The sequence below is a fragment of the Hirundo rustica genome, chromosome 7, assembly GCF_015227805.2.
Source record: "Hirundo rustica isolate bHirRus1 chromosome 7, bHirRus1.pri.v3, whole genome shotgun sequence".
NCBI classification, from domain to species: Eukaryota; Metazoa; Chordata; class Aves; order Passeriformes; family Hirundinidae; genus Hirundo; species Hirundo rustica.
In genome coordinates this window covers 25,597,110-25,608,768 of record NC_053456.1, presented here as the reverse complement: position 1 = coordinate 25,608,768, position 11,659 = coordinate 25,597,110, and the positions used below count along the sequence as shown (strand labels likewise).

General features: G+C 49.1%; 1 protein-coding gene across 4 annotated transcripts in view; it reads right to left on the bottom strand.

Annotated features, from left to right (window-relative positions):
- Window positions 1–7,310: 7,310 nt before the first annotated feature.
- Window positions 7,311–11,659, bottom strand: part of NRP2 (neuropilin 2) — an 88,062-nt gene continuing 83,713 nt past the window's right edge. For 2 of the 4 annotated variants that reach the window (XM_040070173.2, XM_040070174.2), the window contains exons 16-17: window positions 11,381–11,446; window positions 7,311–10,767 (exon numbers count right to left, since the gene is read on the bottom strand). In XM_040070173.2, coding sequence (XP_039926107.1) covers window positions 10,463–10,767; window positions 11,381–11,446 — 371 coding nt within the window. In that variant the 3' untranslated portion in view covers window positions 7,311–10,462. The remainder of the gene's footprint in view (window positions 10,768–11,380; window positions 11,447–11,659) is intronic. The other 2 variants (XM_040070176.2, XM_040070177.2) reach the window with 1 other exon arrangement.

The window sequence follows — 11,659 nt, the reverse complement described above, 5'->3', positions numbered from 1 at the left end:
AGGAACAGGCCTCCCTGCCCTTGTCCTGCAGTGGACCAAATCCTGTAGTTCCCTGTGCTTAGGGAAGAGTGCAGGATGCTGAGCTGGATATGGGCAAAGGGCTGGCAGCACTGTTCATGTCTGCAGGCCAAGCCAAAGTGTATTCTGCCTAGGCTAAATGGGGATGCCAACTGGAGGTGTTTTATAATTAGTTTATAATTAGCCCCTTGTTTGAAGAAGCGTTTCTGTGAGATACAGTGTTACAATGCACATCAGGTCTCCTACACCAGAGGTTTTTAGGATGTGAATATCTCTGCATGCCCAGAGGAGAACTCTGTGCCCTTGCCTGGTCAGAGGAGCCCAGTACCTTATCACTGCCATCCAAATTCATCAGGGCATCCCTTAGCATCAGGAGGAACACTTGTTAAAACTTGTGCAAATATTTCCCCAGCTGGCAAAGTCACCTGGGCAGCTGTGATGAGTCACTGTGGCTGTGTGCGGCTCCCTGCACTTCATCAGCATTATCTTTCCTTCATCTCCAGTATCTGAGGAAAGCATCATAACTTATTCCTGAGTCAGAATGCTGAATCTCTTCAATTCCAGCAACATTGCTGTGTTCACAACCTTGTCATTATCCTGAGGCTGATAACCTCAGGCAGAGGTGTTAATTTTTTAAGTCATTGAGCAATGTCCTGTTTGTGACATGGGATATCCAGAAATACAAGATACAGCAGGCCTTCCTATCCTCCCAAATCACACACCAAACTCTCCACTGTTCCACCCAGCCTCACTATCCTCCTCTGCCCTTGAAATAGATCCTGATTTAGAGCTGCTCAGCTGCCGGTCCCAGTACATCCCCCTGCTCGTGTGCTGTGGTCTGGCATCATTGCATGGCAGGGACTGCAGATCTCTAGTGGAATGGTTTTATCCCAGAGCAGTACACTGCTTGTTCCCAAGTGTGGCACTGCTCTGTTCTAATGAGCTTTGGACATGGCATTGTCAGCAGAGCCCTGGCTGTTTGATGATGGCCACTGGGGATAATTAATCCAGTGTGTGTGCCCAGAGCCTGCCTGTGGCCCCGGCTGGGGCAAGGCCAGCTGGGGCAATGCCAAAAGCATGGATGGGCTGTGGCTGAGATGTGAAACTGCCTTAAAGGGCCCTACTCTTACCCATATCTTCCTCTTAAATTGAGGCTAATGTTGTTTCTAAGCTCATAGTCTAACTGCTTCCTTTGGCAAAAAGGAAAAAAAAGACTATTTTTGAAAAACAGATTCCGAGTGGGACTCCGTGACTCACTCCATAATGCTACCAGGCCCAGATTAGGATGCTGCTTGCTGATACCTGTGTCTGCACTTGTCCTCCACAGAGCTGGTGGGGACAAGGGTGGGGCTCCTCATCCCAGGGAAATGGGATGCTTTGCACCACCCCCTTCCCTGAGTCCCCAAGGCACGCAGCCCCATGGGGGTGCCTGGGGAAGGGTTAACTGTGCTGCTACCTTTGCTTTGGCCACTTCAGCATGTTTCCTCTGTGTTTTTCCTAGTTCTTTGGAGTGTGCTGCTGCAGCTGGAAGGAACTGCTTGAATGGCACTGAATACTTGTGTATTTGAAGTTCAGAAAAGCAAGAGTTACTGAGATGGCTTTCCCTTTCCAGGAGGAAAGCCAGAACTGGAACTGGCTTTTTCTTCCTCCTTCTTTCCTCTTACCCAAAACAAACCGAGGTTTTTAGCTGCTTCAGCAGGTAATCACTGCCTGTATGTCAGAAAGAGTCATGGAAACCTCCCTTTGCTTCATAAAACAGAGGCAGCACATTTGTCACCCTCCTTGACACAAGTGGCCTGCCACATGTTGGCAGGAAAGTGGCACCTTCCCGGCACTGGGATTTTCTAGCAGTGGCAGCAGTGGGCAGCGGTAACGGGACAGCCTGTGGCGGGAAGTGGCACAGCTTCCCTGCCTATCCCCATCCTCATCCCTGTCCAGGCTGGGAGGGCTGGGAGGCCTCAGATGTGCTTTGGGCACAGGGTGTTTAGGCAGGGTCACCACCACCTTGGGGAAGCACCCCCTGAAGGCTTCAGTGCAGGCTCCCATCACTCCCCTGAGTGGGTGCAAGGGAGGGATGTGGTGAGCACGGGGATGGGTGCCACAAGCACATCTCCTTGGCTGAAATGGCACGTGTCACCCACAGGGAGCGCCAGGCCTGGTTTTCTATGTGTTTGCAGAATGTCCCCGCATCCAACAAAATAAATAAATGGATAAATAAGAATTGCCGGGCGAGATGTTGTGGCAGGGTGCCAGTCCCAGCACAGCCAATTCATTTTCAGTTCTCATTAATTTAGACTGACCTTTGCTCACATTTCCACCACGAGTACCTTCCAAACAAGGCAGACATTTAACTCTGTTTTGGGCAACGTTACTCTAATGTGGCTTTTTTTTGCAGAGCTCTCTCTTTTATGGTAAGCAAATGTACTGCCAACTTTTCTCTTGCTATGTACACCAGCGAAGGGAACCAGATGCTTTGTGTTTTCCTCCGAAATGTATCTGAATGTTGTTTTTTGTTTAGTGTTTCGGAGGGAGGGCTGGCTTACAGACAGCATTTCATAAATCCAGTCCTCACTGCACGCTGTTTCCCAACTTACAGCGGGTCCTGGCTGTGGCTCCTGGCTGGATTTGCGGTGTCTCCTCACACCGTGTGGCAGCAGCCCTGAGGCGCTGAGGGGCTGATTCCCAGCTGTCCCGCTCTCAGTGGGGTATGGCTGCCTCTGGGGCAGACCCCACTGGAGGGGTCCCCAGTGAGGTGTGGTGAAAAGTGCGGGGCTGGGCAGGCTCATCCAACTAACTTCTTGCACAATAGACCATCCACAGCCTGGCCCCGTGCAATGGCCATGGATCTTGAGGAAGCTCTGAGATCAGCCTGAGACACATCCCAGGGCAAAAGAATCTCCAGTTCAGGAATGAGGTTTATTGCTTGTGGAGAGCAGGATGTGGGGATTAGCCTGGTGAGTGCTGCTCTGCCTCTGGAAATGGGGAGGTTTCACTCCCAAAGACACTGGGGCCACATGGGGCTGCCTGTGCCCACCCCTCTTTGCCGGGGGGCTCAGAGCTGGTGGTCTGCATGGTGGGGGCTGCTCCTCCTCCTGTCTGTGCAGACCTGAGCTGTTGAAGCCAACCCAAGAAATTCTTCCTGTGCAAGAAAACCATGCAGTCTTGGGCAAGATTGTCAAAAATACCTATGCCACCATGGCATTTCTGGCCATTTAAAATAATTTTTCTCCTTTACCTCCATCAATACTTCTGCTCCTATTTTTATAATCACTCTTCTGCTTTCAACTCCTTATCTTCTTTAGCTTTCCCTCTCCTTTTCACACTTCATGCCCTAAAATCTTTTCATCACTTTTTTTTTTTTTTTTTTTTGGTCTGATTGGGCTTTATTTCTTTTCCTCTGCCAGATTTATGTGAGTTGTCAAGTCCAGCAGCCGTTTGTCTCTGCCTGATGACAGACTTGCGTCCCACCCCCCTCCGAAATCAGATTCATGGCTGTTCTTTAAGGCCCTTTAATATTTTAATGCTCTGACTATAAATTCCATTTTCTCTAAGCTTCAATCCTTCTGCGGGCCTTCCCGCGGAGGGCCGGCGGCGGCCCCCTCGCTCTCCGCCGTGATTTGCGGTGTGTCACAGGCGGCGTTTGCCATGGCTTTGCTCCACGCACGGGAGAGGAGGGCAGGGGAGGGGAGCGTAGCAGGAATTCGCTTTTCCTTAAGCTCAAACGATTCTTCAAACCTTGACAGGAATTGACTTTTTTTTTTTTAAATTTTTTTTTCTTTTTTTTTTTTTTTTAACTTTCAAGACATGATTTGTTGTGGGCTTGTTGTGCTTTTTATTAAAATGCTCTCGTGGAGTGCTTAGAAAGGTTGGCTTTGCACAGCCTCAGCTTCCTTCTTTAATAAATGCAGCCTCGGCTTACAGTTTTTCCCTCTGATGTGTCAGCTGGGGGACTCACTCTCCATCTCAAATACACCCAGACTGCTTAAATCATCCTTATTTCTCTCAGAGGGAAGAGAGACTTTTGCTCTCCAAAACTTTTCACACCCTAAGTTAATAAAACTTCTCTCCTGAAAGGGATGGATGTGACACTGTGCTGAGGATTTCACGGCCGAGCGCTGGATTATTGCTGTGGTGTAAAAGGCTCCCCAGCCTTGGTAAGCACATTGAATGTCTTCCTAAAATATGAGGTTGAAATGCATTTGGCAACAGCTGCGTTGCTCAACACAGCCCATCACCGAGGTGTCCTGTGCCTCTGCTGAAGCCACTCTGCTTGGGAGCGTGCTTCCAGGGCTGCAAAGAGCTGGGCTGGGAGCCAGGGCAGAGTTACTCTGGATAAACCCGGGAGACCAGGAGGGCAAGAACAGCGCTAGAGATTTTGACAGTTTTGTTATTAAGCGTGAGATTGGCAGCTGATCCAAAGGGTGGCAAAACAGCCCTGCACTGCGCCAGGAGGGACCTGATAGGAAATTATCAGCAACATCTGGGACAGCTATTTCCTCTAGGTTTGTAAACATTTAACCAAGGAAATGTTAGCAAAGTCTATTGCAGCAAACAGTCCCGAGCCACCAGCACGGGCTGGCTCACCCTGCAGCCCTCCACCCACTGCTGCAGCACAGGGAAGCAGAGCCGTATTTCTTCCCTCGATTTTTGGTGCCGGGGCCAAGGCGGGGGCAGAGCTGCTGAGTGTTTAATTCAGTGCTTTCCATTTCGGATATTAGTAGTGCAACTGAGTTATGACACGGGAGCTGAGAGAGGAGCCATTCCCTCTCAACACATTCAGGATTAGTTGTTTTCCCATTAAACTGCTTTAGACACAGTGAGTTTGTTGCCTCAAACTGGTCACTGCACGTAACAGGAGTTGATAGGAAAGCCTAGTCCTATCTGATCAGGGGGAGTGACAACAGAGACCTCTTGAATTCAATGCAAATTTTGCTACAGATATATACAGACCTAAACTCAGGGTCACCCTCTGTATTTACACCACAGGGCTCTAATGAACAGCCACAGCAAGGCTGAAAGGACACAGCAGGGACACAGCAGTGCTGGCACCGGCTGCAGTCAGGACCCCAGTGCTCAGCTCACTAGGAGTCAGTGCCTGGGGGGGTTACCAACACCTCTCATGGCCAGGTGGGTTTGTCCATTTGGGATGTAAAGAGGGAAGATGTGAACTATTTTGGTGCAGCTATTGAACAGAGCCATCTGACTTTCATGGGAAGGGGCCATTGGGAGCTACCCAATGGAGAGAAGGTGCCTTTGTGGGTGCTTGTCATTGTGGTTTAGAGGGCCTGGCAGTTATGGATGCAATGGACAGGACCCCTGTGGTCCCATCAGGGAGGAAGTGGAGCACCAGCCTCCCTGTCTGCCAAAGTCACTGTCCACAGTAAAACTGGCACCAGGTTTTCTCAATCCCGTTGGATGGCTGGTGACAGTGCCAGGCTCCAGGAGACAGAGGCATTCTTCAGGGAGAGACAGAAGAGAGTGAGGCAACGGGAGGCTCTACTTGCACCTGCCTGCAATTAATTAATTACGAATCTACTCATTAGCTCAGCCCCATGGCTCCCCTTACTGCCAAACCCCCAGCTGTCCAGAGAGCAAGTCATTATTTGTAAAGATTTCCTATTAAATCCAAAAGAAAAAGAATATTTGAAAGAAGAAGGGGCAAGGGAAACAGCAAGGGTGCACACACGATTGCAATCAGCTCTAGAGGATGTGCAGGAGTGGTTGCATCCCCACCTTGGAGCAGCCCGAGAATGATGAAATCGATTTCATTAGCTTGCTCAGCCCCTGATTACTCTTGTGCCATATGAAACACCCCCATGGCTCCCTATAGTCTGGCCTCTGCTTGCAGTGGGTACCTTTGTGTGCATGGCAAATGCACCAGGGCACTTCGGGTCCCACCCCATCCTGCCAGCCCCACAGCAGCCCCAGCCCAGAGCAATCCCAGATTGTGTGGGAAAAAAAAAAACCACCTGAAGATTTCAATTTCCTGGAGTGGTTGCCTGCCTCCCCTCAGTGCCCAGGCAACAGCTTCAGCCCAGCTCACAGGCTTTTAACCTCAGCCAGAGCACCCATCTGCTTTGCCTGCCGTGTTTCTGTTACCTGCTCTCTGCTCCCTGCGTTGGCGGAGGCTCTCCTTAAACCGCAGTGATTTACAGGCGGTGTTACGGCAGGACAGGTCTGACACTGATTGAGTCGCTTATCTGCCGTCTCCGTCCTGCTCCCTGACAGCCTCTCCCCCAGGTATCAATCTGCACATCAGTTCTTTATTCCTAGGTGAGAGGAGAGCTGTCAAGGTTGCAGCTACACTGTCATCTTCATCTAAGCTGCCAGCCACCCTTCATCGCTTAAAGACCCCCTTTAACACGCAGACGCTTTGGGAGGGGGTCACCCTGTTGGAGATGGCAGCAAAATTTCATTTGCTCTCAGAGTGCCCAGAGCTTGATGGATTGGCTCTCATTTGTCAGGGTGCCCATAAATAAACAAGTTTCCAAGCTGTAGGTTCAGCCCCACAGCTTCTCCTTTCTGCAGCCCTGCAGTGGCCCCTGGTTGTCTGCTACAGGGTACTGGGAGCCCTGTGAGACATGAGGCTCCCCTGGGCCTGAGCTGCCACCAGGGCAGTGTCACAGGGCAGAGGGAGGGTGGAGAAGACAGTCTGTGGAGCCAGGCTTGGCACTGGGGCTTGCCAGAAGTCCCCACACTCTTTGTGATGAAGAACAGGGCTGAAGCTGAACTGCAGAACACCACCCCATCCTGGTCATTGCCCACTTCGGCAGGTTCATAGGAACAGGACAGGGATGTGCTGGGGTACCAGCACCTGTACCCTTGTGAGGTGGACAGACGGTGACAGGATGGCTCCCACCAGTGCACTTCAGTTCTAAATGATTTTTCTAAATGATTTTTAGCCTAAAACTGCGCTCCTCACTGGGATCACTGACAGCACTGGGCCATGGCACAGGGGAACAGGAAAGGACCTGCACCCACTTTGGGGTTTGCTCTCAGCGCTGTTTTTGGGCCAGAGCAGCTTCCAGCCATCCCCAGCTTTGATAGGAGATGCTGTGTGTGTGCACTGGGTCTGTGTTAAAACCCCATGTCACCCTGGTGTGCCAGGCAGCCTGGGGTCAGCCTGCCTTTGCTGTGCCTACCACACAGCACAGCAAAGGAGAGCAGTGGGCATGGCCCTGTGTGTCTCCAGTTGCACCTCATTTTGCTGGGGCTTCTGCTACCCACAGCCCTCTTCAGTTTGGTTTCCTTGTTGCTGCTCTTGCGTGAATATAAAAGCCACTGAAACAAAATCTCTACCATAACGTTTATTAAATAGTAATTTTAAAAGGTTTTTATACAAATCATATAAACACAGTTTTGTTTTATTTTTTTGTTTTGCTTCGTTTGTTTATTACACCGAAAATCACAGTAAAAGCTCTTTAAGTCCGTAAGTCCTGGCTCAGCCAGTAAATGGTCAAATACCTTGAACTGCAAACCTTGGAGAATTTCCATTTCTGCATATAATTTCTTAATGGTTTGATTCCCATGCTCACCTCCGGCACCTTCCCACAAAATGGAGTCACCCAGAACTACAGCCTGCCCATTAGCAACATGTCCTGCCATGGGAAGCGTGTGGAGGCAACAGCCCATTTAAGCAAAGGCATTAATGCCGATTTTCTCTTCTTTTCTGAATTTCACAGAGGGAATTGCAATCAGCAAACGTAATCTATTTGCAGAGGAGGACGCAATGAATTGAATGCAGTGATGACTTCCCCCCCTCCCTGTTGAAGTTACAATCAAACACAGTTTTCTGTAGAACAGTAAAGCACCCGGCAGAGGTAAGTGAGGTATTGGCTGTGCAGCATTATCGGCCTTCTCTCGCCTGGCGAGCTCACACGTGGGCGCTGCCCCAGCTGCCAGGGGCGAGCGGGGCGCGTGGGCCGGGCGCTTCGCTGGGCCCGTGCCACGTTAGTGCCAAGGTCAGCAGTACTCTCCTGCCCCAGATCAAGAGATACATTAACACGAGTCAGTCCCACGGATTAAGTCACATACACGATACATACAGAGAATTCACGTGCGTGTGCAGACACACTATTTCTGAATATATGTATATATGAACTCTTCTCTCTGTACGCCTACTAGACACCATAACATCACCTTTTTAATTATATATTTTCACCTATTGTTTGCCTAAGTTGGCTTTTCTACTGTATGGTCCTTTTCCATTCATCCTTCCCCTCTCTGGTGATTTGAAGGGGATAAAATCGTTGAGCAGCAGCAATCCAGCTTTGAAATGGTCTGGTACATTTCCTCTCACCGCCTCTGTTTCTTTTGTACAGTAAAATAACACCCCTGTGGAATTTGTCTGTGAAAACCGCCAAAAGAAATAAGGTGATTCGAAAGGGGAATCAGAGACACATTTACTGCTGTTTTTGTTGGGTGCACAGTGTGAATTTAAAAAATGAAGGCCTTTGTGTGTGTGTATCTCTGCGTGTGTGTACGAACCGTGGATGTTCTGATGACGCAGCTGCTGTATCTGCTCCTCCAGCACACGTGCGCCTTCCTTACAGCGGAGGAAGGGTGTTTTCCCCTAAAATCTTACTGTCTGAGGGAGCTCTTTATGAAACAGTAAATGTTCCTTTTCCCACAGTACCGAGAAGCAGCTGTGGCACTGCTCATGAGTCCATGCTCATGTCCTCTCCAGATGTTGCTTGTGTCCCCAAACACCTGGGGACTCCTGCACGATGTGTTTGTGTGGCTGGGCAAACCGAGCTTCACAATGCATCACACCTTTGTCAACTGCAGTTGATGAGGAAAATAATGCCATCCCCACCCCAAACTACTTGTCAGGTAAAATGTAAAAATCAGAACATGCCAGGTGTTACCAAAGAGCCCTGCTTTTTAAGCAAATCCAGTGTGACAGAAAGGTTTCTTTTTTATGTATGTGCAAGCTGATAGAGGTGATCCATCTGTACTGAACTGGAAATGAAGGCATTGGTTTGGGGTTCAGCATTTCAACTCTTTTTCTCCATTCAGTTGTTTTCATGACACTCCTCTCCCACACCACAGTTAAATGGAGAGGTACCAGCTGCCACACAATGTAGCCAGACCATTTGAAAGTGGAAGGACCAGATTTCTGCTGGGCTCTAACCAGCAGAGAGTGGTGAAGAAGAGCATTTTGTGGGGAAGGGTGAAGGCCTCACTTGCTGTTTGCTACAGCACTGATCATCAGCTGGAGGAAAAATACTTCTAAGGCACTTGTTCAAAGTAAAAAACAACCAAAAAAACAAACAGCTCATAGATAGAACTTGGGGGTTTTGCTACTGATCAGGAGCAGCAAAGCTTTGCTCCAAAGGGGATGTGGTGGCAGCTGTTTGGTCCAGTGGTGCTGATGGCACCAGCTCACACCCCCCAGCTCCAGGGAGAAGGGGAGCACTGGGAAGGTGAGGGGTTGCCAGTGGGCACCATGGCCAGGCTCCCCAGGCTGTGAGTATGGCTACAGCCTCCTTCCCTGTTCATTTTCCCTTCCTGGCACTTTGGAGAGGCCTCAGCACTGTACCTCAAGTCAAACCCCAAGTGAAGCGGCCTTCTCAAAGCCATTGCCTAAGCACCAGCAAACTGACAGGCTCTATCTTTTGTTTGCTGCAATTTTCTCATTATAGCAAAAAGAAGAAGGGCAGGCTCAAGAGGGGTGGGAGATTCAAATAAAGGCCCTCCTGATGAAGGCCTCGGCCGTTGCAATCAAAGATCTGGATTTAATAAATGGCTCTTATTCACAAATCACTTTAAGGCTCTTCAGCTTCTCTCAAAGAGGTGCTTCTACACATAGGGTTTCCCTTCTATTTTCTTTTTTAATGGTTTCAGAATGTGCTGTTTTTACTGTTGACAGTAAAGCCAGTGTCCCACCTTTCCCCTGCTACCAGGAGAAGGAAAGTTGAAGGTAACAACGTGCTTCCATTTTCAAGACTGCAAACTGTAGCTTCCTGTTCTTAGTGTGAAGTGCACAAATCCCTACAACGATATCTGGACGGAGTCTAAAATGGACAGGGGCTCCATGTGTGTGTGTGTTATTTCTAAAGAAATCCCTCAGCCTTCTCAGCAACTTATCAGAGAAAGGAGGTGGGAAATAACAATCAACATTTAGTTTCTCACATCCAAAATGTAAACCAGGCTCCCTCACCACATCCCAGCCACTCACATGAGCAGAAAATGAAGATGAATCAACAAACAAGGGGCTCAGTCCCCCCTTACCCGGCACAGTCTGGGTTGCAGGAAAGCCACTCGGTCCTGGTGGAGTGTGACCTGGCAGCAAGACCTGGTGGCAGGAGCAGTGCCTCCCCTCACCCCTGCTCCCCTCATTCCCCATTATGGCATTCAGTTCCCATAGAAAACAGCAAAAAAAGTACTCCCCTGCCAGCCCACCTCACCGGGCACAACACCACGGGTGATCCCCAGGCACCCATCAGGCCTCCGAGCAGCACTTCTGGTGGTTCATCTTCACCTTGTGCTTGATGCCGTCGTACAGTTCAAAGTTGTAGTTCTCCAGCGTGGTGGAACTCCGCGAGGACAGCCCGGCGTACGAGCACGTGCAGTAGAGGAGCAGACCAGCGCAGATAGCCCCAAGGAGCACACCCAGGGAGCTCATTGCTATAATGGTCACCAGGATGGGATCCAGGGTGTACAGCCAGCTTTTCTCTTTGTCCAGCTTCGGGGTTCCTGGAGAGTTAGTAGAGAACAGTGTGTCGTTCCTATCCGATCCAAAGTAATCTGCAGTGGAACGGGCACTTATTATCCAGGGATCACTTTTTGTTCTCCCCTCATTTATACATTTCTTGGAGTTGTGATGGCTTTACAAGAATTAAAGTGTATATATGGGAGTATCTCAGCAGGATTCACTAGCCCAGGTCTAGAAATAATGTGAAGCACCGAACAACCAAGAAGGTTAGGCACCCTGATTCACTTTTAGACATCAGACTATTGACATAGCATGCAAGCATTTCACACCCATTGAAACTCTGGCCCTTCCAGTGCCACTAGGTTCAAAACTATGGAATCAATCTGTCACAGGTCTCAGACTTAATTTTCTTCATTTACAAGTCAAAATGCCATGCAAGCAGCAATTAATGCTTAAAAGATCAGTTTCACTTGTCCTAACACAAATACAATATATTGACTTCGCAAGGTTGCTGGCTGTTGAAAAAGGAAAACAGGAAAAGAAAACCAATGCCTTTGAACACTAAGCCACCACTTCAATGTATGTTCTCAAGTGTCTTCTGGCTCCTAACACCACTAATACTGAGGTTTGTGAGTAATCTTAGCATCTGATACTGAAACACAAGCTGCCATAGCTGAATTGTCCATGTGGCATTTGGATACCAACCTGGATTATCGTCTTCAAAGTCTTGCTCAGAGCTTGGGAAGTCATCCTCCATTCTTGGGAAGTTCACTAGAACAACAAAATGGGAAGCGGTATCTGTTAAAAGAGGCCTTCTCGGGGCACTATTGCCACTGGTCACTGGACTGTGAGACCAGCCAGAAGAAAGTAATTTTTAAACTACTACAAGGCTCTTCCTCATGGAAGGAAGAGGAACTCTTTATCTTTTTCCCTTGGCCAAAGTCAATGAAGACTCGTGCATGCTTGAGAGAAGAGGATCTTCAC